Below are 26,369 nucleotides of genomic sequence, written 5' to 3'. Positions count from 1 at the left end.
GAACCCCCTCATTCTTCTGAACTCCAGTGAAAACAATCCGAACTGATTCAATCTCTCACACGTCAGTCCTGCCATCCCATGAATCAGTCGGGTAAACCTTCACTGCACTCTCTATATAGCAAGAACATCCTTCCTCAGATAAGGAAACCAATACTGTATACAATATTCCAGGTATTGCCTCAGCAAGGCCCTGCATAATTACAGCAAGACCTGCTCCTGTACTCGAATCCTCTTGTTATGAAGGCCAACATACTATTTGCCCTCTTTACCGCCTGCTGTACCAGCATGCTTACCTTCAGTGACTGGTGTACCAGGATACCCAGGTCTTATTGCACAATCCACTCTCCTAATTTATAGCCATTTAGATAATAGCCTGCCTTCTCATTTTTGATACCAAAGTGGATAACCTCGCATTTATCCAAATTTGATGGGCCAAATGGCCTAATTCTGCTCCTATATCTTATGAATTTATGAGCTTAAAAATCACTAATGACCCGTTAATTCCTATTCTTTGTTTCCTGTCTGCAAACCAGATTTCTTTTTTTTTGATAAACAATTTTATTGAGGCATTTTGGCATAGTAAACAACAACAATACAAAACAGTGTGCAAAGAACAATCAACATAGTGCAAAAACCAGCTCCCCTCCTACAAGGACCCGCCTAACTACACCCCTAATCTACGTTACCCTCCCCCCCTCCCCCCCCCGCTGATGATTAATTTTCCGCGAAGAAGTCGATAAATGGTTGCCACCTCCGGCGAACCCTGACAGTGACCCTCTCAGAGCGAACTTAATTTTCTCCAGACTGAGAAAGCTCGCCATATCCGATAGCCTTCGGGGGCTTTGAGTCCCTCCATGCCAGCAGAATTCATCGCCGGGCTACCAGGGAAGCAAACGCCAACATGTCTGCCTCTCTTTCCTCCTGGACTCCCGGTCCTCCGAAACCCCAAAAATTGCCACCTCTGGACTCATCACCACCCTTGTTTTCAGTACCCGGGACATAACATCCGCGAATCCCTGCCAGTACCCCCTGAGTTTTGGACATGGCCAGAACATGAGGACATGGTCCGCTGGTCCTCCCGAACATCTGGCGCACCTGTCCTCCAATCCAAAGAATTTACTCATCCGGGCCACTGTCATGTGGGCCTGGTGGACGACCTTAAATTGAATCAGGCTGAGCCTAGCGCATGTTGCGGTCGCGTTTACCCTACTCAACGCCTCCGCCCATAAGCCCGCTTCTATCTCACCTCCGAGCTCCTCTTCCCACTTAAGCTTCAGCTCCTCGGTCTGCGACTCCTCTGCCCCCATAAGTTCTTTGTATATATCTGAGACCCTCCCCTCCCCCACCCATCCATTGTACACTATCCTGTCCTGGATCCCCCTAAGAGGCAGGCGTGGGAAGGATGGAATCTGTCTGCGTAGAAAGTCCTGCACCTGCAAGTACCTGAACTCATTCCCTCTCGCCAGCCCAAATTTCTCCTCTAGCGCCCTCATGCTTGGGAAGCTCCCTTTCAAGAAGAGAACCCCCATTCTCTCAATCCCAGCCCTCCTCCATGCTCGGAACCCACCGTCTATATTCCCCGGTGCAAACCGGTGATTGTCGCAAATTGGGGACCAAATTGATGCTCTCACTTCCCCCACATGCCTTCTCCATTGATCCCCAGATCCGCAAAGTCACCACCACTATAGGGCTGGTGGAGTACTGTGTCGGCGGGAGGTGCAGGGACGCCGTAACCAGGGCTGCCAAACTGGTGCCCCTGCACGAAGCAGCCTCCATCCACCCCCAAACCGACCCCGCACCCACCTCCACTTCCTTATCATAGCTATGTTGGTCGCCCAATAGTAATTACTAGAGTTTGGCAGCGCCAGTTCCCCTTCCCCTCGGTTCCTCTCGAGCCTCAATCTCCTCACCCGCGGGGACTTTCGCGCCCACACAAATACCATAATCATCTTATTGACCTTCTTGAAAAAAGACTGTGGAATGAAAATGGGGAGACACTGGAATACGAACAGGAATCTCGGGATGATCGTCATTTTAACCGTCTGCACTCTCCCCGCTCGTGTCAGTGGGAGCGCATCCCACCTCCGGAACTCGACCCTCATTTGCTCCACCAACCGAGATAAGTTCAACTTGTGCAATCGTCCCCAGTCCCGCGCCACCTGTATCCCTATGTATCTAAAACTGTCCCCTACTAACCTAAACGGCAGACCCCTCCTGGCCCCTCGCCTGGACTACAAACAACTCACTTTTTGCCATGTTCAGTTTATACCCCGAGACCCCCTCCCCCCCCCGTACCAGTCACTTCCATCCCCTAGAAGCTCTCAGGGCAATTGTCAGCGGCTCTATTGCTAGCACAAACAGCAGTGGGGAGAGGGGGCACCCTTGCCTCATCCCTCGGTACAGTTTAAAATAGTCAGACGTAGTCCTATTCATCCTAATATTAGCCTCCGGAACCTGGTACAGTAGTCTAACCCAGTTGATAAAGCCCTCCCCGACCCAAATCGTCCCACTCAACCCAGTCGAAAGCCTTCTCGGCATCCATTGCCACAACTACCTCAACCTCCCTACTCTCCAGGGGCATCATGATCACATTCAGCAGCCTTCTTAGGTTGGCCACCAACTGCCTGCCCTTGACGAACCCGGTTTGATCTTCCATAATAATGTCCGGAACACAGTCCTCAATCCTAGCCGCCAAGAGCTTGACCAGTATTTTAGCATCTACATTGAGCAGAGAGATCAGCCTATAGGACCCACATGCCTCCGGGTATTTGTCCCGTTTCAATATCAGGGAGATGGTGGCCTGTGACATCGTCGGGGGTAAAACCCCTCTGTCTCTTGCCTCGTTAAAAACCCTAACCAGCACCAGCCCCACTATCTCAGAGAACTTTTAATAAAACCCCACCGGATACCTATCCGGCCCCGGGGCTTTACCCGATTGCATGGCCCTCAAGCCCCCCAATATTTCTTCGGTCCTAATCGGGACCCCCAGCCCGTCCACCAACCCCCTACCCACTTTTGGGAAGGTCAGTCCATCCAGAAAGCGCCTTATTCCCTCCAGCTCCACAGGGGGTTCCGTTACTATAGATGACCCAGAACACCTTGTTCAGCCCTGCCGGATCTCCTACTAAGTTTCCCCACCCTCCCGTCGACTACCTTCCCTATTCGCCTGGCTGCCTCCCTCTTCCTCAGTTGCTGTGCCAGCATTCTAATAGCTGCCAACCAGTTTTCTATCCATCTCTATACACTACCCTAATCCCATGCACTTTAATTTTACACACTAATCTCTTACGCGGGAATTTGTCAAAAGCCTTTTGAAAGTACAAATATACCTGATCCACTGGCTCCCCTTCTTCAACTCTACTAGTTAAATCCTCGAAGAATTCCAGTAGATTTGCCAAGCATGATTTCCCCTTCAGAAATCCATGCTGACTGTCCAATCCTGTCTCTATTTTCTAAATGCTCTGCTATAAAATCCTTGATAATAGATTCTAGAATTTTCCCCGCTACCGACGTCAGGCTTACTGGTATATTATTTCCTGTTTTCTCCTGACCTCCCTTTTTAAATAGTGGAGTTATGTTTCACTACCACAAGGTATGGTTGAGGTGAATAGTATAAATACATTTAAGGGGAAGCTGGATAAACATGTGAGGGAGAAATGAATAGAAGGAGATGCTGAGAAGATGGGAGGAGGCTTGAGTGTGGGAAAACACTAGAGGAGAAATTCTCCCATGGCCGGGCTGGCAGTTTCAATGGTCGTTGTGGTGGTGGTCGGGGTGGGGGGGGGGGGGTTGGTTCAAGGTTGCTGAAGGCCACCATCCAGAACTCCAGTTATTTTCAGGAGGTCCACCTTCTTTCACTAACTAGTGATGTTCGGCACCTTTTCAATATGGCACCCAGATATGACGGCAGGGCATGTCCCATCATGCCTGCCCCGCGACGGAATATGGTGTTAAACCCCGAGAGCATAATTAATGAGGACGGGGCTGGAAGATGTGTTGTGGTTCCCTGCTGGTCTCCGCAGCGGAAAACATGCCACCTTCCTGCCCGTGCCATGGGGCTTAGTCCCAGCTGGGAGAATTCTACCTTAGCATTGACTAGTTGGGACAAATTGCCCATTTCTGTGGCTTCTAGTTTCTTCTAATGGCATTGCTAACCCTCTGCACCTCTAAAAGTGGAGAATTCTAAACGTTCATTGTGGAAGTTTAAACTACCCTCCCAGAATCTGTAAAATGTTTGATTAATTTCCCAAGTCCATCCAATGTCAGCTTGCAGTATGGGTCAGGATTACACTGGAAGATCAGTCAATTCATAACAGTCTAAAATCTACCGTAATTTAATCAGTTCCAAGGAGGGCAATGTTTCAAGTGTACACACCACGTCAGAGATCTGAGAACATCCATTCCAAAGAAGGGGAGGAAGTTCTTCCCAGTGTTGTGGTCAATGCATATCTCGCAACCAACTTCACCTTGAAAGGAATCTGCTCATTTATCTCATTACTGTTTGTGGGATCTTGCGGTGCACAAATTGATTGCTGTGTTTCCTACATTACAACAATGATTACACTTCAGAAAGTACTCCATTGGCTGTAAAATGCTTCCTACGGCCATGAAAGCTGAGTTTTAAATAAAAGTTCCTACTTTCTTATATTGATGACCTTCAAAGATGCGTGCTAGATAGAGGAATAGATAGAGAGAGGAGGAAAGGCAATGTGAAATGCTTTCTTTCTCTTTCCCTGCCAAGTGGGATCCAGTGCTGGGCCCAACTTCACTTGTCCCCGTACCGATGTGTGGTCTGTTCCCCTGGCTCATGAAACAATTTCTTCTATATTCATTGATACCTTGGCTCATCTCCAGCTGTTGACAGGGTCATTTCTGAATTGCAGGCATCCCACTGCGAGACAACAGCTGAGAGCATTGCTCTCTGTTCCAGCTATTAACAGACATTAGACGAAGGTGACCTTCCTTCTAAGTTCTCAGGCGTTATTCACAGGGACTGTCAGTTAGACACGATGGGGTGCCACATCATGCCATGTGGTGCTTCATATTCATGTGCTGAAAGTGTTCACTTTAGAAAATAGGGAGATTTGAGGCTGGATTCTCCGCTCCCCGACGCCAAAATTGCGTTTGGCGACGGGGCGGAGAATCCGTTTTCAGCAGGATTTCAAATTCTCTCCCCCCCTCCCGAAAATCACCGTACTTGTGGAGTACACCGCGCCGAGTATCCATCGCCTCAGGCCATTGCCTGAGGCCCACTCCGCGATGCTCCGTTGCCGACCGGCCGAATTCTCGACAGCGTGGGACTCATTTGGTCTCACTGTCCGGGATCCTCATGTGGCGGCTGCGGACAAAGTCTGGGGTCGCCACATACGGGGGAGGGCCGATTGGCGCGCGGGGGGGGGGGGGGGGGCTTCATTCGGGGATGAGCACAATGTGAGCGGGTGTGCAGGGTGCGCGAACGGCCGATGTGGAGCACTACTTTGCCGGCCCAGGTCCGTGGCTGAGTCCGCCATGGAGCACAGCGCAGCCGCTGCAAACCACCACCATGCGCATGCATGGTCTCTGACCTGGAAGTGCTGGGGGCCACACCCGCAGCTAGAGCTGCGACCTCTACGACAGCTGCCTGCTAGCCTCCAGCAAAACGGTGAATCTGTGGACTTTTGACGCCAGTTTTCCTAGTGTAAAAGACCACAGTTTTCATGACAGCGTGTGGACATAGTCCCAAAAACGGAGAATCCAGCGTTTGGTTCTTTGTTCTGACTGGTTCCAGATAGGTTTTATTGCCCGGGATTCTCCGATCCAGCGGCTAAGTTCTGACGGCGGCGTCAAAAGCGGCGTGAGCCACTCCGGCATCAACGGGCCTACAGGCCCAGGTATTCACCCCTTCCCAGGGGGCTAGTACAGCGCCGGACTGGTGTCTGCTGCTCCAGTGCTCGAAGGCCGGCGTGCCACGGCCGGCGCAGATCCACACATGCACGCCACGGCTGGCGCGAGTTCGTACACGCACGTGGGTTCCCGTCTCCACGCCAGTCCCCGGGCAATATGGTGGAGACCTGCAGGAGCCCGGCGCGGAGGAACATAAGCCCCCTACGGAAATAGCCCGCCCGCGATCGGTAGGCCACTATCGCGGGCCAGGCCACCGTGGAGTCCCCCCCGGAGTCAGATACCCCCCCCCCCCCCCTCCCCACCAGGACTGCCCCCGCAGTCAAAACTCCGAGGTCCCCCGGGTAGGACCATACGTAACGTACTCCGGCGGGACTCGGCCACACTCGGCCCATCAAGGCGCGGAGAATCGCCGGGGGGGACCTCTTTCAATGGCCCCCGACCGGCGCGGCGGCGATCCCGCAGGCACCTGAGAATCGGTGCCGGAGAATTGGCGGGCCGGCATCGGAGTGGGGTGGCACGATTCTCGCGACCCCCCCAACTCCCCCCGCCCCGGCGATTCTCCAACCTGGCGGGGGATCGGAGAATCCCGGCCCTTGTGTTCAAACTGAAGCACCATTTTGGGACAGTGTATCTGAGTAATATGAGACATGTGTGATCTGCTTAGGAAGAACAGGTGAATGTGGATCTAAAAACTCTTCATCGCTGGAGTTTCCTTGTGCCATGTCTGGGTCTATCCTAGGCTCATTGATAGAGATTGATTGATGTGGTTAGTCAACAACTCCATTATCGCTATATCATCTGACTATCAGCGTGGCAGAAGGTGAACTAACCTTTATGCCCAGTGATTCCTATTTCTTTCCCAAGACGGAAATCGCATTCTGAATCCAACGTAGGAGCCAATTGAAAGAGATGTTGTCTGTCAACTTGGAAAGATGGAGTGAGTCATGCAAGTTGAAGTTTTCTGATAAGAATCAGGGGCAATATACGTTACATTAATTTTGTGATTCAAGCCCACCCATTGTATTTGCCACTCTGAGCTGTCTCACTACACTTACAATTACATGTTATATTTACATTTCATGTCAAACATTCTCTGGTTTGAAGAGCAGTCGCCTTATATATGGACAAGATCACAGGCAATTGTCGCATAAACTGAAATCAGATTGGTGTCTGATTAATCTAATTGTTTCCTCTTTTTGACAGTGGTGATGTATTGGCCAAGATACACGGGGAACAGTTTCACCCTCTTCAGATAGAGCAACGGTTAACCTAATTTTTGATAGTTAAATTGTCATTTGTAGGAGGTTTCTCGACACTTAATATGAATATGAACTATCGACTGATCAGCCTCATTTACATTTGTTATTGGTTTTATTTGGATTGATCGTTAATATTCTGAGCACTAACAGCCATTCCAAAAACAAGAAAACTGACAACCTGAGTCTAGCTTGCTATAAACAGTACGCAAATACATGAATTAGGAGCAGAGGTAGGCCCTTCAGTCCCTCAAGCCTGCTCCACCATTCAATAAGATCCTGACTGACCTGATTGTGGTCTCAACTCCATGTTCCTGCTTGCCGCCAATAATCCTCAATTCCCTTATTGACCAAAAATAGGTCTAACTCAGCCTTCATCAGAACCAAAACGGACTCGAAGCATTAACTCTGCCTTCTCACCTTACAGATGCTGCCAGACTTGGAATGATTTTTTTCCTGCATCCTCTCTCATTTCACATTCGAGCATCCACAGCATTTTGCTTATTTTAAGTGAATATATTGAATGAGTGAGCCTCCACTCTTCGCTGAGGAAGAGATTTCCAGAGACTAACGATCCTCTGAGAGAAAAGAGTTCTCCTCATCTCAGTCTTAAAATGGGAGGCTTCTTGGGCTGGATTCTCCACAATCCCGTGCCGAAATCGACCAATTTCATGTTAATCTTTGTTGGTGTTTACCCATAAGTGGCCAGATTGAGGAGATTATGAGCTGAGTTTTTAAAAATTCATTAATGGGGTATGGGCATTGCTGATGAGCCAGTATTTACTGCCCCATCCCCAATTGCCCTTGAACTGAGTTTATTCAGTTAGTTAAGAGGGCAGTTTAGAGTCAACCATGTTGCTGTTCGTCTGGAGTCACGTGTAGGCCAGACTGGGTAAGGACGGCAGATTTCCTTCCCTCAAGGACATTAGTGAACCAGATGGGTCTTTATGGCAATCGGCAATGGTTTCATAGTCATCATTAGACTTTTAATTCCGGAGATTTTACTGAATTCAAATGTTGGCATCTGCTGTGATAGGATTTGGATCCCAGTCCCCAGAGTATTCTGGTTACTAGTCCAGTACCAGAACACCTAGACTAACTTGAACTGATGTTACTTCTATTGCTTTCCCTCTGTCTTTATTCCTTTTGATTTTCTGCAATGCTGTCGAAATGTAGGTCTGAATTTGACATTGTTGAAGGATGGGGGATAATTTCTAAAAGCAGCGACCAGAATGACCATAAGGCACAAAATCTTAAATCATCAGCGAACCTTGCAGGACAAAAGCTGATTTATTTGGGAAAAGAAACAAAAAGTTGATCTGATAATTTAATACAGAATCACAAAGCAAGTTTCTCCATTGTAAATGGGACCACAGAACTGGCGAAATGTGAGAGCAATATCTGAGAAGTCAGCCCAATAGGAGAGCTGCGGACGAAATGTAGTCACAAATGTAGGATAGATGTCTGTGTAAAATGCAGTGTGAAAAGTGTTGAGTGACCATCAGGTTACGAAACGGTTTGAAGGTTAGGAGAGTAAATATAGATAGGGATGAGCAGTGTTCGATGGAACTCAGGGCTTTCTATGCTATTGGGTCAGGAAAATGTCACATGTGGAATGCAGTTGTGTCAGGCTGGAATAATGTAAGCTGCAATGTGCATTGGGTCATGGAAGGATTCGACATAGCCCAAAAGCTCAGGCATTAATGAATCTCCTGAACCGTCCAGTAATGTCAATAGGTAATAGTAGGTGCTCACACAAGTTGCCCCCGATGTGAGGAAGCAATAGGCTGCAGAGAGGGGAAACGATGTGTCACCAATGTTTCTCGTGCCCCTCATTAATGTGTAGGGTGAAATTTTCCAAATTGTCATATTGATACATATTGATTGTCAAATTGATGCATTTTGATGATTGTCTCGGTAGGATTACATGAAATTAAAGCACCAAAACAGGCTATTCGGCCTAGCCAGTCTCTGATGATATTTAAGTTTCACATGAACAGTATCCTAAGCCCATATTTATGCTCCTTTATGCTCCTTTTCTTCAACCACCTTTCCTTAACTTATTCGTAAGAATCAACATGGTCTCTGCTTCACTCTGGCAGTGCAATCCAGCAACGGGCCTTATTCTTACGCTCAGATTATGTATTTCAGTTTAATGGGGGGGGGGGGGGGGGGGGGTACACAGTTCGGCTTCACCCTTGACCGGAATGTCCGTTAACAAAAAGCATTCACCACAATCCAACTTCCAACTGAACAGGATGGCTAGGGAGCAGCTGTTCCCCTCAGTTCAAGGGTCAGTTACGAGGGGATTAGGTGGGCAGATCAGGGCCTTCCATGCGTTGGTGCAGACTCGATAGGCTGAAGGGCCTCTTCTGCACTGTAGTATTCTGTGATTCTGTGAAGACCAAGATTCATCTTGCTAGTCACAGAGCACAATGATGATAGATTGTTGACTAATTGCAATCAATCTCTATCAATGAGTCTACAACAGACCCATACATGAGGTGAGGAAAGCTCCCAATGGTGGAGAGATTTAGGAACCAGAGGCCCAAAGTTACTTGTTCCTCCTGAGTTCACTACGCTCACGACACATCATGTCTGAAACTTTCCATATAAAAATATTTTCTTAAAGAAGTCAATGGAAAACATAACTCTTTGCATCAGTGTTCCGGTGATGTAAATGCAATGGAAGATAATAAACAAGGAAAATTAATGGTTAGTCCCCACATAAGAATATTGATTCAATTAAACTGACTGACCTGATTCTGTGCTGCAAATAATGTGCTATATTTCATAATATACACACTCCCCACCCCACTCCAAACCACGTCATCTCCCAGGAAAGGCAACAAAAGACAGAGCAACTCAACTCATTTAGAGTTCCCTTGGCATTTGAGACTTGGCTAGGAGACCAATCATTTTCCAATGTTTTCAAGTAATTTGATACAATGAATGGAATTTGGTTGAATGTGATGCAGCCTGCCATCGTTAAAAAAATAATGGTTTCTGTCCCACAGCATCGGCATTTACCAAGAAACCCAAAACACTTGAGGTGACCTCTGGGAGTGCCGCAGAGTTTGTGGCTGAAACAGGCAAAGCAGATGCCAAAGTGAAATGGCAAAGGGACGGCAAAGACATTCAAGCAAGCGACAAATATGCAATTAAATCGGAAGGAGTGCAACATGCGCTCACAGTGAACAATGCAACGAAGGAGGATGAAGTGGTATATGCAGTCATTTGTGGGGCATCCAAAGTGAAATTTGAACTGAAAGTCAAACAGGAAGGTAGGAATGGAACTGATGGTTCTTCGTGTTTTTGAGGATAACTCAATCAAGCTTTCTGCCCTTTATTTTTATACTGTGGTTGATTGACTGAACACTATTGATCCTGTTTAACATACTTGATGATGGCAAAAGTGTTGTGACGCTATGTGACATTAATCTACATCAGGAGCTGGGTGCTGCACAAAATATTAGTACATTTCTCCTCAACTCCCCCTAGATCTTTTGCCAATGCCTTTAAATCTATTGCAATTCGCTTTCCACACCTAGTGCATTGAGACAAATTTTTGACCATTTCCATAGCTAGTAACTGGGACAGGTCGCTAGTCTATCGCCACAGGCTTATAACTTGAGGAGCGCCACTCCACATCAAGCATGGCTGGCCAGGACTCTCTCCCACTCTTACTGTCAGCAACTGGCGTGTTTGGAAGGTGTTGCAGGTTGACACTCAACCTGTTTGGCAGCATTATGAACGCACCTTCCTTGGTCATCAAGTCCTTGAACCCAAAGCTTTAGTTCACAGGCAGAGACACTATGCACTGCATCACTGGTTATTGATCCACTTGTCGGAGGAAATGATTTTCCTCTGTCAAAACCTCTCATCATCTTGAAAACTTCAATTAAATCACCACTTAGCCTTCCCCTTTCCAAGGAGAACAGTACTAACTTTTCCAACCTCTCCTTATTTTTACCAGGAACAAAACAATGTCCCCATGACCCATATTCTCATGAGACGCGGCTTTCATTTAATTAATAATCTGTGGTGATTGTGTTTCATGCAGAAGCCCTGGGTTATGGAGCGATTGGGTTCCATGTTTCCAGCATGCAACATCATCCCCAAACCCTGCTCCTGTAGGTGCCGGGAGAGAGTGGAACTGCTAATGGGGGAAAAAAAATAGTTCCTCAAAAACTGCTTATTCCATTCAGTTGGTATCCATAAGGAAAACTGAGCCCCTGCATGCTTAGCCTTTTGAAGTTCAGCTGAGAATATGGATAAAGCCCAACTGTCGTTAATGATGATCCCTGGTTTAAAGTTCCCATCTATCTGGAAATTTAATCTGTAATTATTCAATGTCAAATTTAAACTTCTGGCGGGTGTTTTTTTTCTATTATTGGAACCAACATGTGTGATGTTGACAGCCCCAGATTGAGTAGGTACCAGACACTATGTCATCGCAGGCTTGGTGTGCACTCTCTCCCACTAATCCTGTCACCAACTATTATATCATGTTAAAGCAAGCACTCCACTGAGTACTTTAAGAACCTGGATTGTGTTCATTACAAAGAGGACAACAATAGCCCACAGACCATGTTGAAAAGTCAAGACATGGGGAACGCAATTAACAGACACAAGGGTCAGATTTGAAGATATTGAAGCAGTGGGTTCCTTTAGGGAGGAGCAAGTGGGGCATTTCCTAAGCATGTGACTTAAAGATTGTAAGCTTGGATGATCAAATGTCCAGTGGGAGGGCATAGTTCAACTCCCTCTAGAATCACAAAAGTACCTCTTCAGGAACAAATGAGGATGAGAATTACAAGTGTTTACATTTTATCAACTTGGTAATTTGTCATCCGTCTGCTTACCCTCTTTCAATTGTGGCCCGTGCATTGACTGTGTGAGATTGGAAATCTTGGCCACGTCATTTGGGAACACAAAATGGAATGTTCTGAAGTGATTGGTCATATAATTCTAGTTGGACAGATGTTTATGTGACTTATTAGGCTAAGGGAGAAAATAGGCCAGAAATTTCTGTTGAAATTATAATGAGGCTAAGAGTGCTCACTGTTATTAAAACAGCAGTCAGACAGCTACTTCCAGCAACAGCACATTTATAGCTAGACAGGAAGATCGGCAAGTTGCCGTGCTCATCCATAAGCTTTGCTACACCAATATCTCACCAAGAGACTAGACATTGAAACACATGGAACAGCATGAAATTCCCTTACCTGCATTACTGCTGCCCATTTAACTTGTCAGAAAAGGTTAGGACCTGTTCATTTCTGTATAAGTACATTTCTAACAGACCTTAATTTTTTTTTTTTTAATTCCCCAATTCATTTTTTCCAATGAAGTGGCAATTTAGCATGGCCAAACCACCTACCCTGCACATCTTTGGCTGCACGGTAGCACAGTGGTGAGCAGTGTTGCTTCACAGCGCCAGGGTCTCAGGTTCGATTCCTCGCTTGGGTCACTATCTCCCCGTGTCTGGGTGGATTTTCCTCCGGATGGTCCAGTTTTCTCCCAAAAGATGTGGGCCAGGATTCTCCGCTATCCGGCGGGGCGGGCCGTTCCGGCGCCGAGGAGTGGCGTGAACCACTCTGGCGTCGGGCCACCCAGAAGTTGCGGAATCCTCCGCACCTTCGGGGGCTAGGCTGGCGGGGTTGGCACCGCGCCAGCCGGCGCCGGCAGGGTTGGCGCATGAGCGGGAGTTCCAGCGTGTTCTGGCGTGATCTCAGCGCATGTGCAGGGGGGTTCTTCTCCACGCCGGCCATGGCAGACCATTACAGTGGCCGGGGCGGAGGGAAAGAGTGCCGCCACTGCACAAGCCTGCCCGCAAATCAGTGAGCCCCGATCGCGGGACAGGCCACCGTGGCCCCCCTTCGGGGCCAGTCCCCCCGCGCCTCCCCGAGGACTCCGCAGGCCGCCCACAGAGCCAGGTCCCGCCGGTAAGGACCTTGTTTGATTTACGCCGGAGAGACTGGCCGTAAATGGGCGGCCACTAGGCCCACCGCGGACCAGGGCGCCACTGCCAATGGCCCCCGACCGGCGCGGCGCGTTTCCTGTCCCCGCCGAAAAACCGCCACCGGCTTCGGGGTGGGATTCACGCCGCCCTCCGGCGATTCTCCGGCCTGGCGGGGGGTCGGAGAATCCCGCCCGTGCTGTTACGTAATTTGGACATTCTGAATTCTCCCTCCATGTACCTGAACAGGCACCGGAATGCGACGAGTAGGGGCTTTTCACAGTAACTTCATTGAAGTGTTAATGTAAGCCTACTTGCGACAATAAAGATTATCATTATCATCCCGGCCCTAGGTCACTGTGTGGAGTTTGCACATTCTCCCCAAGTCTGCGTGGGTTTCACCCCCACAACCCAAAGATGTGTGGGTTAGGTGGATTGGGCATGCTAAATTGCCCTTTAATTGGAAAAAAAATAATAATCGGTTACTCTAAATTTATATTTAAAAAAATTATTTTTATCTTTGAGTTGTGGGGATGAAACCACGCAAACACAGGGAGAATGTGCAAACTCTGCACGGACAGTGACCCAGAGCCAGGATCAAAACTGGGACCTCGGTGCCGCCAGGCAGCAGTGCTAACCACTGCACCACTGTGCTACCTCTAACAGATCTTAATTAGTGAGAAACAACCGCACTCAACTTTCACTGGTGGGGAATTCTCATTCTTTCAAATTTAATTATTTTTGGAAATTAATATAAAATGAAAAAAATGTTACCTTTTAACTTTATCTTTCTTTCTTTTATCTCTTTCTCTTAATCTCATCTTTCTTTCCGTCTCTATATTTCACTTTCTGTTTCTGATTTGGAATTGACAATACCTAGTTCAAACTCTGTACTACTCATTAACAATCTGATTGGGTAATGAAATACTGAATTATTTGCCCTATTCACTCATATCTCAGATTTTGTGTCAAGGAAGGGGCATTATAATGGCTCTGTAAATATCACAGGTTTTTATTTCCTTTATTCTTTCATGGGATGTAAATGTCACTGGCAAGGCCAGCATTTGTTCCCCATCTCTAATTGCCCTTGAACTGAATGGCTTCTAGGGCCATTATATAGGGCAGTTAAGAGTCACATTGTTGTGGGTCTGGAGTCACATGTAGGCCAGAGGGCGTAAGAGTGGCAAATTTCTTTCCATAAAGGACATTAATAAACAAAATGGGTTTTTACAACAATCAATGATAGTTTCATGGTCATCATTACTGAGGCTAGCTTTATATTCCAGATTTATTAATTTAAGTTCCCATATTTCCCAGAGCATTAGGCTAGGTCTATGGAGTACTAATACAATAATATGGCCACTACGCCACCATCTCCCCGAATTCAAAAATCATTTGAAAGTCACCTACTGACAATATACCGAGAATTAAAGCAACACTGGAGACTGTTTAAAAACATCAATGTGATGCCAGTGAAGCGGAATGTGCTGCCACCACTAATCAAGGATAAGATTTATAATTGACTGTTCTTACGCTCTCATAAATCACAGCCGTTAAAACTAGAACAATCACAATTGCTGCAGGATAACATCAGTGCTCCAAGACACACTTTCACCAAAGCCAAAGCTTGTTGCCATGGTGTTGAATTTGACATATTGCTGAGCAATATCTGCATCACCCAGTTATCCATTGATATATTTTTGATCTAATATCGTACTTCAAGAGTGAAAAGGTCAATGTACATTGACGGCTGTCAGGAGTCCAACCAACAATGCACATGGGAGGTATTTTTATGGTGTGTTAACTGACTGCAAGCACAAGTGGAGAAGTTGTCATATTGCTGTAAAATTCCAACTGGCTCACCAATACCCTTCAGCAAAGGGAACCTGCCGTTCTTTCTCAGTCTGAGCCTCGACATAACTCCAATCTGCCATGAAGTGAATAACTCAGAGGAGGCTGGCAGTGAACGAACATATATTTATTCACACTATTTACATAACACAGCATATTGCTCCCAGTACTATCCTAGCTGGGGCCAGGATACAGGGGCCAGCGCGTAGGAAAGGAGGCCCCCAGGCACAGAAGCCGGCCTGCCAATCGGTGGGCCCCGATCGCGGGCCAAGCCACATTGGAGACCCCCCCCCCCCGGGTCAGACCCCCCCCCCCCCCCCCCCACAGGTCACCACCTGACCCTTCACGCCAAGGTCCCGCCGGCCCAGAGCAGGTTAGAACGGCGCTGGCGGGACTAGGTTCCTTTCTTACGGCCGCTCAGCCCATCTGGGCTGGAGAATCATCGGTCGGCCGCGCAGAGAGGCCCGCGACCGGCGCCGCATCAACCCCGCCGGCGCCAATGACACCGATTCTCCGCTCTGCGGAGAGTCGCGTGCTGGCGTCGGGGCGTCATGGCCCGTTCGCGGGGATTCTCCGGCCCAGCCCAGGGCTGGGAGACTCCCGCCCTATACTCTTGGGTGGAATTCCCCCCCAAAAATGACTTATTTCGGGCAAGAAAATCGTTCCAAATCATGTCAGCAGTTCCTACGTGATTCGCACAGCAAGCTTCCCACATGTAGCCATTTCTTTTGAGTGCAGCTTCACATAGACAGGGGAGCCATTTAAGTGACAGTAAAGGAACCCCCCCCTTCCCCGCCCGCATCTTCCTTGCCAGCATCAACCACCATCTCCCCCTTTCAGACCTCCCACTTCCTGCTGGCATCAACCCCCCCTCTCCCCCCCCCCCGCCTCCCCCAGGTAGTAGCAGCACCTCCTCAGGTGAGTGAAACCCCCTCTCATGCCCCCCCCCCCCCCCACCGTCTTCATGCCCTCCTCATTTTAGACCCCAACCACCTTGGCAGTGTCAACCTGACACTGTCCCCAGCCCCCTCTCATCCTGGCCGTGCCAAACTGCCACCCTGGCAGCACCAACCTGGCAGTGCCCTGCCATGTCTACGAACACCCAGGGGCCCCAATGTCCTTTGAGCCCCTTCAGCATGGTCTCCAGTGGTGGAGACCAGTAACGATTCCCCCGAGCTGACTTTGCACCGGTGGACGTGAGAATACCGGGAGCCAGTATTGACCCAGCATATTTAAATAGCGATTCTTCCGACTGCTGCAGTAGGCGGAGAGTACAGCGTATTTATTGGCGCCCGGCAGGAACCCCGTTTCGGGGCTTTCCCACTATTCTCCCAACATAGCACAGCGGGTGCAACGTGGCCAGAGAATCGCCCTCGCCTCCTCGTGGTTGTCCTGAGGATTGCAGGGTGAAAAGCTTCCACAGTATGTCTTTATTTTCAGGAACACTTCGACTATTCCTTTGCAGCCCTAGTCCGGTGAACTTTGTCCTTTCCAGAAAAGCCCATAAAAGTGATCCTTAATTTTGTATTTCAGAGGGAAAAGAGGCCGCTGGAAGTCAAGCAAACGCACCAGCAGCGGCACCAGCAGAACCAGCAGCACCAGCAGGTCAGTGAAACATTGAACCAGCTAAACATTTTCCTTTTTTTTGTTTTGATTTTTCCAAATTAACGGGCAATTTAGCATGGCCAATCCACCAACCCTGCGCATCTTTGGGTTGTGGGGGTGAGACCCGCGCAGACATGAGGAGAATGTGCAAACTCCACACAGTGACCCTAGGCCAAGATTGAACCTGGGTCCTCGGTGCCGTGAGGCATCAGTGCTAACCACGGCACCCCCATGCCGCCCCAGCTAAACATTCTCAATAGAGACACACAGTAATTATTACACACTGTAATATTTAACCAAAAGATCACATTAGAAATTGCCAGCCATGATTTATATCCAGTCAATATTGATTATCGAACCATTGAATAAAAGACATGAAATGAATGAAATGACCCATGAATCATAATCATTGAATTAGTTTATCTGGATCATTGAATCATTGAAATGTAGGTCAAGAGGTTTGGGAAAACCCCTCGACTGGAGCAATACTAAGAACAAAATAGCTACACAATGTTCAGTCCCATTCGCAATTCCTCTGGCAAGAAATTTGTGCTTGCATGCAGCAAGATCTGGACAACATTCAGACCTGGGAGTGTCACAATTTGTTTTAGCACGATCCTGTGAAGCACCTTGGAACGTTTTATTATTTTTAAAAGTGCGATAGAAATATAAGTTGTTGTTGTAGTTGATAAGTGGCAATTATGTAACATTCACACCACACAAGTGCCAGGCAATGATCACCTCCAACAAGAGAATGGCTAACCATCTCCCCATGACGGTAGCACGGTAGCATTGTGGATAGCATAATTGCTTCACAGCTCCAGGGTCCCAGGTTCGATTCCGGCTTGGGTCATTATCTGTGCGGAGTCTGCACATCCTCCCCGTGTGTGCGTGGGTTTCCTCCGGGTGCTCCGGTTTCCTCCCACAATCCAAAGATGTGCAGGTTAGGTGGATTGGCCATGATAAATTGCCCTTAGTGTCCAAAATTGCCGTTAGTGTTGGGTGGGGTTACTGAGTTATGGGGATAGGGTGGAGGTATTGACCTTGGGTGGGGTGCTCTTTCCAAGAGCTGGTGCAGACTCGATGGGCCGAATGGCCTCCTTCTGCACTGTAAATTCTATGATGACATTCAATGGCATCAACCATCCCCCCACAATCAACATCCTGGGAGTTACCATTGACCTGAAAATGAACTGGACCAGCCTTATGAGTGCAGCTCCAACAATATTCAAGAAACTTGACACCATCCAGGACAAAGCAGCACACCTGATTAACACCCCACCTTAGAACTGGAGAGTCAAATAGTAGCCTGGTGTACAGAACTTGAGTACTGCTGAAAAAAGACATTTTGTTGAAACCTTTTGTCTCACACTCACCAGGACCTTTGCATTCTTGCAATGGTCCTGATGAGTGAGAGACAAAAAGCTTTGACAAAATGTCTTTTTGCGACTCAAATTGTAGTATTATAGGTAGCCATTTAGCCCATCCTGCACTTCCATTTATCACTGGGATGATTTTTTAATATCCTCTACTTTTCTACATTAGAACGAGGAGCTAGGGCAGCACGGTGGCGCAGTGGGTTAGCCCTGCTGCCTCACGGCGCCGAGGTCCGAGGTTCGATCCAGGATCTGGGTCACTGTCCGTGGGGAGTTTGCACATTCTCCCCGTGTTTGCGTGGGTTTCGCCCCCACAACTCAAGTTTGTGCAGGCTAGGTGGATTGGCCACGCTAAATTGCCCCTAAATGGAAAAAAGTGAATTGGGTACTCTAAATTTATTTTTAAAAAGAGGAGCTGAAGAAGACCAATTTGCCCCTCATGTCTACCCCACTATTCAATTAAATCATGGCCGATCTACTTTAAATACATTTTCCCACCTTATTCCCCATTCTCTGAGAGTCCAAAAATCTATCAGTCTCAGTTTTGAATATATTCAATGATGAGCAACCACAGCTCTCTGCGGTCGAATTCCAATGATGCACAATCCTCTGGGTGAAGATATTTCTCCTCAACTCAGTCCAAAATGGCCAATTATCCTAAGTCTCTGTCCTTCGATTCTCCTCAACAACATCTCAGCTTCCAACCCTGCCAAGTGCTCTCAGAATGTTACAATCAGATAATCGCTCATGCTTTTGAACTCCACCGAATATAGGCCGAGTCGGATCAATCTCAAAAACGGCTGATCCCAGGAATCAGTCGAGTGAGCCTCTGTTGCAATTCCTCACAGGCAAGCATATCCTTCCTTGGGTAGGGAAGCCAAGAGCAGAGTTTTCTCATTTTTAGGGAGATTAGGGCAGTGAGCGGAAAATACGTGGAAAAACAGGAGCGGAAAGTACTCTTTCTCCAACATAATTTTAGGAACTTTAAAAAAAGTCACGGGGAGGGTCCCAGGCGTGCTGGATAGGCAGGCCAGGTAACTTCATTTTCAAAAGATCGAGGTGTCCTTAATGCAAAAATATTAAATTAAAAAAACCCCAGCCATAAGACCATACGAAATGGGAACAGGGTCGAGATTCTCCGACCCCCTGCCGGGTCGGAGAATCGCCGGGGGCTGGCGTGAATCCCGCCCCCGCCAGTTGCCGAATTCTCTGGCACCGGATATTCGGCGGGTGTGGGAATCGCGCCGCGCCAGTTGGGGGGCCCCCCCCGGCGATTCTCCGGCCCGGATGGGCCGAAGTCCTGCTGCTAGAATGCCTGTCCCGCCAGCGTGGATTAAACCACCTCGCTTACCGGCGGGACATGGCGGCGCGGGCAGGCTCCGGGATCCTGGGGGGGGGCGCGGGGCGATCTGGCCCCGGGGGGTGCCCCCACAGTGGCCTGGCCCGCGATCGGGGCCCACCGATCTGCGGGCGGGCCTGTGCCGTGGGGGCACTCTTTTCCTTCCGCCTTCGCCACAGTCTCCACCATGGCGGAGGCGGAAATGATCCCCTCCACTGCGCATGCGCGGGGATGCCGTGAGCGGTCGCTGACGCTCCCGTGCATGCGCCGCCCGGCAATGTCATTTCCACGCCAGCTGGCGGGGCACCAATGGCCTTTCCCGCCAGCTGGCGGGGCGGAAATCAGTCCGGCGCGGGCCTAGCCCCTCAAGGTTAGGGCTCGGCCGGTCAAGATGCGGAGGATTCCACACCTTTGGGGCGGCGCAATGCCGGACTGATTTGCGCCGTTTCTGGCGCCGGTCGGCGGACATCGCGCCGATTACGGAGAATTTCGCCCCAGGAGTAGACCATTCAGCTCTTCGAACCTGCTCCACCATTTAATAAGATCATGGCTGATCTAACACTCACCACGTCCACTTTCCTGCCTTATCTCCATAACCCTTAATTCCCCTACTGATTAAAAATCTAACAACCATAGCCTTGAATATGGTCAAAGACTTGGCCAACACAGCTTCCTGGGTAAAGAATTCCAAAGATTCACCACTCTTTGAGAGAAAAAATTCTTCCTGAATGGGATCCCCCACGTGGAACCCCCCCCACGGAACTCTTCCCACCATGGACCCCCCACCACGGAACTCCCCCTATGGACCTCTGCCCACGGAACATCCCCCTGCTCGTGGAACACCCATTCATGCAATAGCACCTCCTCATGCAACGGTTCCCCCAGGGTGCTGCCCAGATATGACCTCCTCCCCGGTAAATGTGTGCCTCTATGTATTCTGTTTGCAAGGCGCACATTGTGGGGGATCTGTTGTGAGGACATCTGATGTGAATGGATATTCTAACACAGGGTGGTGGGAAGGGGGGGGGGGTCACTATCAGGCGTAAAGGTCTGATACTTATATGTAAGTGTATTCCATTGGGGATCCCGACGTTCAACATCGGGATTCCCGTTATGTCAATAGCGGGGCATGGGAACAATTGGAACAGGAAATCCTGCCAGTGTAAACTATGATTCGATACTCCAAAAACGGGAGCTGAAACACCTCCCCAGCCCGCCAAAACTGTACACTCGGGATGTGGTTTGATCAAAGCCCAGTTGCAGCAAGATTCACTTGTCTTTCAAACCTCTTGTAATAAAGACTAACACACCATTCATCTTCCTAATTGCTTGCATGCTGACGTTTTGTGATTTGTGTTCAAGGATACCAAGATCCCTCTGATTGTAATTCTATTGAGGTGTTTGTAGATCATTCAACTTGTTTTTGATTATCTGTTATTTTTCAATTGTTGATCCAGTTATTCCAATTCTACTCACATACTAACTTCTTTTTCAGTTTTCCAGTTCTGGGACCATGTTTGTGTCAAAATATTAACCTGACGTTTCTCTCTCTAGCAGTCAGCTGGGGTTTTCTGTTCTCACCCACCTGGAATATTCCTGTCTGCTGAACGGAACAAGTGGCAAACATTCCCAAACTATAGCCACATGAGCGGGAAACCTCAGGTCCTGACTGACCTGCTTTATTACTTCAAGTGTTTTCCTTCTGTTTGATACAGAGTTCTCAGGCATTTTCAGTTCTTTTCATTATTTCAAACAATGGAACCAATGTGAAATGAAACTCCGATGAAATGGTCACAGTTTTAAAAATAAATACTTACTTTGGAGGTTATTGACTGGGTTAACATCACATGAAGAAGAATTTAATATAAGTTGTTTGGAAAGAAGAAACTTGCATTTATATTGTAACTTTCGTGACATATAAGGTTTACAACCAACAAAGTACTTTTGAAGAATGACCACTGTTGGTAATAACCCTCACGAGACCCATGGGGATGACCCAATTGATCTCCCCATGGGACTTGTGGAATATGAGCTCCCCCGCTGAGGGGCAGAGGCCTAACAGCTGGGGCTTGTTGAACCAGGCATTTAAAAGTCGGTCAAGATCGGAACCAGCACTTCGGAGTACAGTGAAAAATATTTTTCTGATTGTGGAAACGTACATAATGGACAAAAAGAATAAACGATTGAGTACATTGACAAATAGTATATTGAGAAATAGTGATTGGTTACAGTGCGGAGTACATCAGAATGGTGATAAGTGATAAAAAAAAAGGGTCTGGGTGAGAGAGCTCGCAGAGAGTCGCCATCTTGGATTGCAATGGCTACCGACACCTTGTAAAAATGTAACTGTTGTCACACAGAGAATGTTCTTCCCAGGAAGGAGATTAGGATGATAACATAAGGGCGGCACGGTGGCACAGTGGTTGGCACTGCTGCCTCACAGCACCAGGGTCCCGGGTTCAATTCCGGCCTTGGGCGACTGCCTGTGTGGAGTTTGCAGTTTTCTCGTGTCTGTGTGGGTTTCCCCCAGGTGCTCTAGTTTTCTCCCACAGTCCAAAGATGTGCAAGTTAGGTGGATTGGTCATGCTAAAATTGTCCCTCAGTGTCTGAAGATGTGCAGGTTAGATGGGGATAGGGTGAGGGAGTGGGCTGAGGAAGGGTGTTCTTTCAGAGGGCCGGTGCAGACTCAATGGGCCAGATGGCCTCCTTCTGAACTGAATGAATTCTTTGAGCTTCTATATATTGGGGAGGAATTTGGTGACAAAAACCAACAAATACAGTGGAGATCTATGTTCTGAGTTGGAGCAAAATAATCTTTTCTGCTCTTGTACATTCCTATTTATCTGGAGGTAAAATTGTAGGTCGTATATATTTTATAAATGTGTATTTAGTACAGTTTGAATTATATGGGTTTTATGAGATGATAAAAGAAATTATCTTCGGTGCCTAATTTGTTTTCAGAACAAAAGGAAGATGGCTCAGCAAACAGTGCAGGTTAGTGCAATACTGTTCTGTTGGTATACCTACTCAACCTATTAACCTCTGGTAAAATACATTTGGACTGGAGTAGAATACCATGTTGATTCCACTCCTTGCAGATATGTTTAACTAATTGGAGTTACTTTCCTCAGCACATAACGTTAGTAATTTTCTGCTGTTCCTTTGTTTCTCCTTCTAATGTGTCTTTGCACCTCACAGCATTCATCAGACCTTGAAACTGTGGAAATTGACCCTTTAATTTAGTGAAGGGGCATTAACTGCACTGAATGCGCAGGTCACCACTGTTCATTGTGTCTAACCATGTATCTGGTTTATCTTTCTCTCGCAGGTTAATCTGAGGTTTGCAAACTGTTGTATCTAGTTTTGGCTTTATGGTACAAGTCAAAGACGTATATAACCTATACAAAATCTAGTTATTTAACCAGAGTTAATATTCGGCTCCAGAAATAAGATATATGAAATGACAGAATGTGAGGGCAATAATGGCTAGAACTGGTTTCCCTGAACAGAGCTTAGTTAATTCTGAGAGATTGTTTTTTATTCCTGTGGTGGTGGCCTTCTTGAACCACTGCCGTCCATGTGGTGTAGCAAATTACTGTTTTCAGCTGCTGGGTGAGGAACTGGTCAGGTGGCTCACTCCAATTGGATGGAAATCGGACATATTTTACAGCAGGCACCTGGATAGATAACCAGTTAATAGTTAAAATCAAATCCCTTGCGAAGAGGTTTCAGTTCCCACCCACACCCTGGATCTCCCATAATTGCAGATTAAACCCAGAATGAGAGCAAGATCTGTAGCTAAAAATAAACGGGTGAAACTCCTTGGAAAGTGCTGGGTGAAGGGGTTAGGGCCTGAGCCAGGCATTTAATATTGGTGTGAAATAGAAACCACTCTGTGTCCATTCCAAACTTGTAATCATCCAGTCAGGGGTTTGTTTTAAAGTAGGGGGATTTTGAAATCCCAGTTATTTGCTAAGAGAATAAAGCCACAAGATTCCATGGTTTTAAACAAACAGAAAATGCGACTATTCAAGAGTCAACAAAGCAAACATTGATACTTTAACATCCAGGATTTAACATGAGGTAAATATAAAGTAACAAGCAAGCTATGATCGAACACAAACTGCACACCAAATGGTAGACTCAAGCAAGACAATCCCATAACCTTTCTCACCAACCCACCCACTCACTCACTGCGAGTCAGAAAAATCCTTTAATACCCTGTCTTCCGCACAAAGGATTTCAGCTCCTCCATTTAGTAATAATAATCGCTTATTGTCACAAGTAGGCTTCAAATTAAGTTACTGTGAAAAGCCCCTAGTCGCCACATTCCGGCGCCTGTTCGGGGAGGCCGGTATGGGAATTGAACCCGCGCTGCTGGGCATTGTTATGCGTTACAAGCCAGCTGTTTAGCCCTCTATGCTAAACCAGCCCCTTAGCTGTTATAACCTTTGATTTCCCTTAAACAACCTCCCAAACTCAGACTGCCCCAACAAATGCTCACCTTGCTGCTCAATCTCTTCTCCCGAGATTGTGTTCCACAGGATTTATTAGGCTGCACCCCAGCATCCAATCACCTGCATGATTCCAGATACATGGCTGTATATGTGGGCTCTCTTTGACGCCCTCTCCTCCCCCCTTGCAGCTCCCGTGCTCAGGTTTTCACTTTACACACCCGATCATGTGGGCAACTTCCAGGTCTACACACTCGTCCCATGGTAGGGTTTTCACTGAAAAGAAAATGCTTTAAATCATATTGCGAGCATGTGTGGTCTATTCCTGGGAATACTGGGGAGGTCCAGACATGCTAGGAGTTGCAGCCCTTGGCCTCCACCCCGAAAACACATATGAATCCTAAAATACAAATTCCCTCACCTGGACCTGGAGGATTCCGGGCTCAGTAAATGTACAAACGTTTCTTCAGTCAAGTAAACATATCATTTTGGGCTAAAGCACTTTGCCACCCAGAAGCAACTATATAAATGATAGGAGCTGCAAAACACTCTTTTAGAAAATGTGCATCGATTAGCTGGCAACCCAATTGCCCTGGGATACACAACATATAACCTTCAGCTGTTCCCTGGCCAAAAATGGCCTTTTGCTGTCAGCTATCGATGACGCTGCTGCTGGGGCATGCATTAAGGATGTTTGTTTGTGATTGGTCTGTAGTCTGGATGTTGATCCTGGCCTCTGAATTTGTTGGTAAACATGTAGTGAGTTTAATTGCAGTCGACATTACAAATGTGTAAGTGAATTGTGAATCATCACAGGTTGCTGAACAAATTAAGCCACTCCGCTATTAGCATTGGCCTCAACCTCCCCAACTGTTTCATTAGCCAATAAACTCACCAGAAAGTTAGGGCTAGAACTTGGCAGCTAACCTGACCCTGTTGACAAAAACCTTTCTGTTCCTGAAAGGCAACTCAAATTCTTCGGCCCAGAAAATTAACAATTGAAACTGTGGAGTCTTATTTCTATGTTTGCTCTTCGAGATTTTTAACATTTTTAATATTTAATTTTTTTTCCTATTTTTCCTTTCTGTTTCTTCTTTCTTTCTCCCTCAATCCAATCTTCCTTTACCTCTCTTTTTATTTCATTTCTGCACCTGATTTGACTCTAATTCACCAAATTTCCTTCTCCCTCGTTTCTCTGTTTCATTCTCAATCCTTAAATCTTGTTGCTTAAGGAGATAGATTATTGATCCCATGGTTCAATAATCCCAAGGTCCCAGATGTCTCATTATCCTCTTCATGCTGTTGTCAGCTCACACTTCCAACATATTATGCCATCAAAGACATTTTGAGTTGAAAAGGACAGCTAGATTTGGGAGATTTCTGAAACAATCCTTAGTGAAGTGCCCAATAATATTGATACACCGTCAATAATAGATGACGAGTGATAAATGTAACTGAGGCTTTAGTACACTAAACAGCAAGCCTCCTGCCTCTGGACCCGAACTGGGTCCGGAGGCGGAGACTTGCCACTTTTATACAGAAGCCCCGAGGGGAGAAGCCACAGGCGGAGCCAGCCTGGACAAGCCCAGGCATGTACAACACAGCACAGTGAATATAATACAATGAACACAATCCAAGCTGGCGGACCCCATGGGTCACACGTGTTGGCTGAGATTAAAGATGGCGGCGCCCACGGGTCGCACATGGCGGGTGGCGTGACAGCTGGGGGTGGCCCCAACCGGCAGCAGGCAGCGCTGCTGGGCCTAGAAGATTTAGGTGGTGGTCAGGCCTGGCAGGCTTTTGCGAAGGGGCCCTTCTTCCCACAGCCGTTACAAGTAGCGTTCCGTGCCGGGCAGCGTTGTCGGGGGTGAGTACCCTGGCAGCAGAAGTAGCACTTCGGGCCTCTGGCGCCCGGGTCGGTTGATGGCTGCCATGAGGGTGCCGCGCGGTCGGAGGTGTAGGCCCCCATGTTCTGGGAGGCCACCTCCAGTGAGTTGGACAGCTGGACTGTCTCTGGGAGGTCAAGTATCCCCCCTTCTAATAAACGCTGGCGGATATAGTTCGAGTGCATGCACGCGACATAGGCGTCCCTGATCAGCAGCTCCGCATGCTGGATAGACGATATCACCCGGCAGTCACAGTTTCGACAGAGGATGCGCAAGACGCACAGGAATTCCGCAAGTGATTACCCAGGGCGTTGGCGTCTCGTGGCGAGGAGGTGCCTAGCATATACCTGGTTGACGGATTTCACATACTGTCCTTTTAGCAGCGTTATCCCCTCTGCGTACGAGGGGGCGTCCCTAATGAGGTTAAAGACTCTTGGGCTCACCCGTGCGTGGAGGACCTGCTTCTTCTAGAGGTCCGTGAAAGACTTAGTTGAAAGCTGCGAGGTAGGCCTCAAAGCAACTTAGCCAGTGTTCAAAAGTCTCTGTAGCGTCAGCTGCTTGTGGGTCCAGGTGCAAGCGATCAGGCTTGAGTGAGGAGTTCATCTTGAGTGAAGAGTCTATCTTTAGAAGTATAGTGTATTAAATTGATACACCATCAATAATAGACGATGAGTGATAAACGTAACTGAGGCTTTAATACACTAAACAGCAGGCCTCCTGCTTCTGGACCCGAACTGGGTCTGGAGGCGGAGACTTG

At 47.7% G+C, this 26,369-nt stretch overlaps 1 protein-coding gene across 16 annotated transcripts in view; it reads left to right on the top strand.

Moving 5' to 3' along the window:
- The window catches only part of mybpc1 (myosin binding protein C1), a 203,378-nt gene that overhangs the window by 6,560 nt on the left and 170,449 nt on the right, over positions 1 to 26,369 (top strand). For 13 of the 16 annotated variants that reach the window (XM_072484801.1, XM_072484797.1, XM_072484800.1 and 10 more), the window contains exons 2-4: positions 10,157 to 10,423; positions 16,486 to 16,557; positions 22,234 to 22,266. In XM_072484801.1, the coding sequence (XP_072340902.1) occupies positions 10,157 to 10,423; positions 16,486 to 16,557; positions 22,234 to 22,266 (372 nt within the window). The remainder of the gene's footprint in view (positions 1 to 10,156; positions 10,424 to 16,485; positions 16,558 to 22,233; positions 22,267 to 26,369) is intronic. The other 3 variants (XM_072484804.1, XM_072484802.1, XM_072484799.1) reach the window with 1 other exon arrangement.

The sequence above is a fragment of the Scyliorhinus torazame genome, chromosome 19, assembly GCF_047496885.1.
Source record: "Scyliorhinus torazame isolate Kashiwa2021f chromosome 19, sScyTor2.1, whole genome shotgun sequence".
NCBI lineage: Eukaryota > Metazoa > Chordata > Chondrichthyes > Carcharhiniformes > Scyliorhinidae > Scyliorhinus > Scyliorhinus torazame.
Note: the sequence above shows the minus strand (reverse complement) of the source record. Positions and strands in the feature narration are given on the sequence as shown.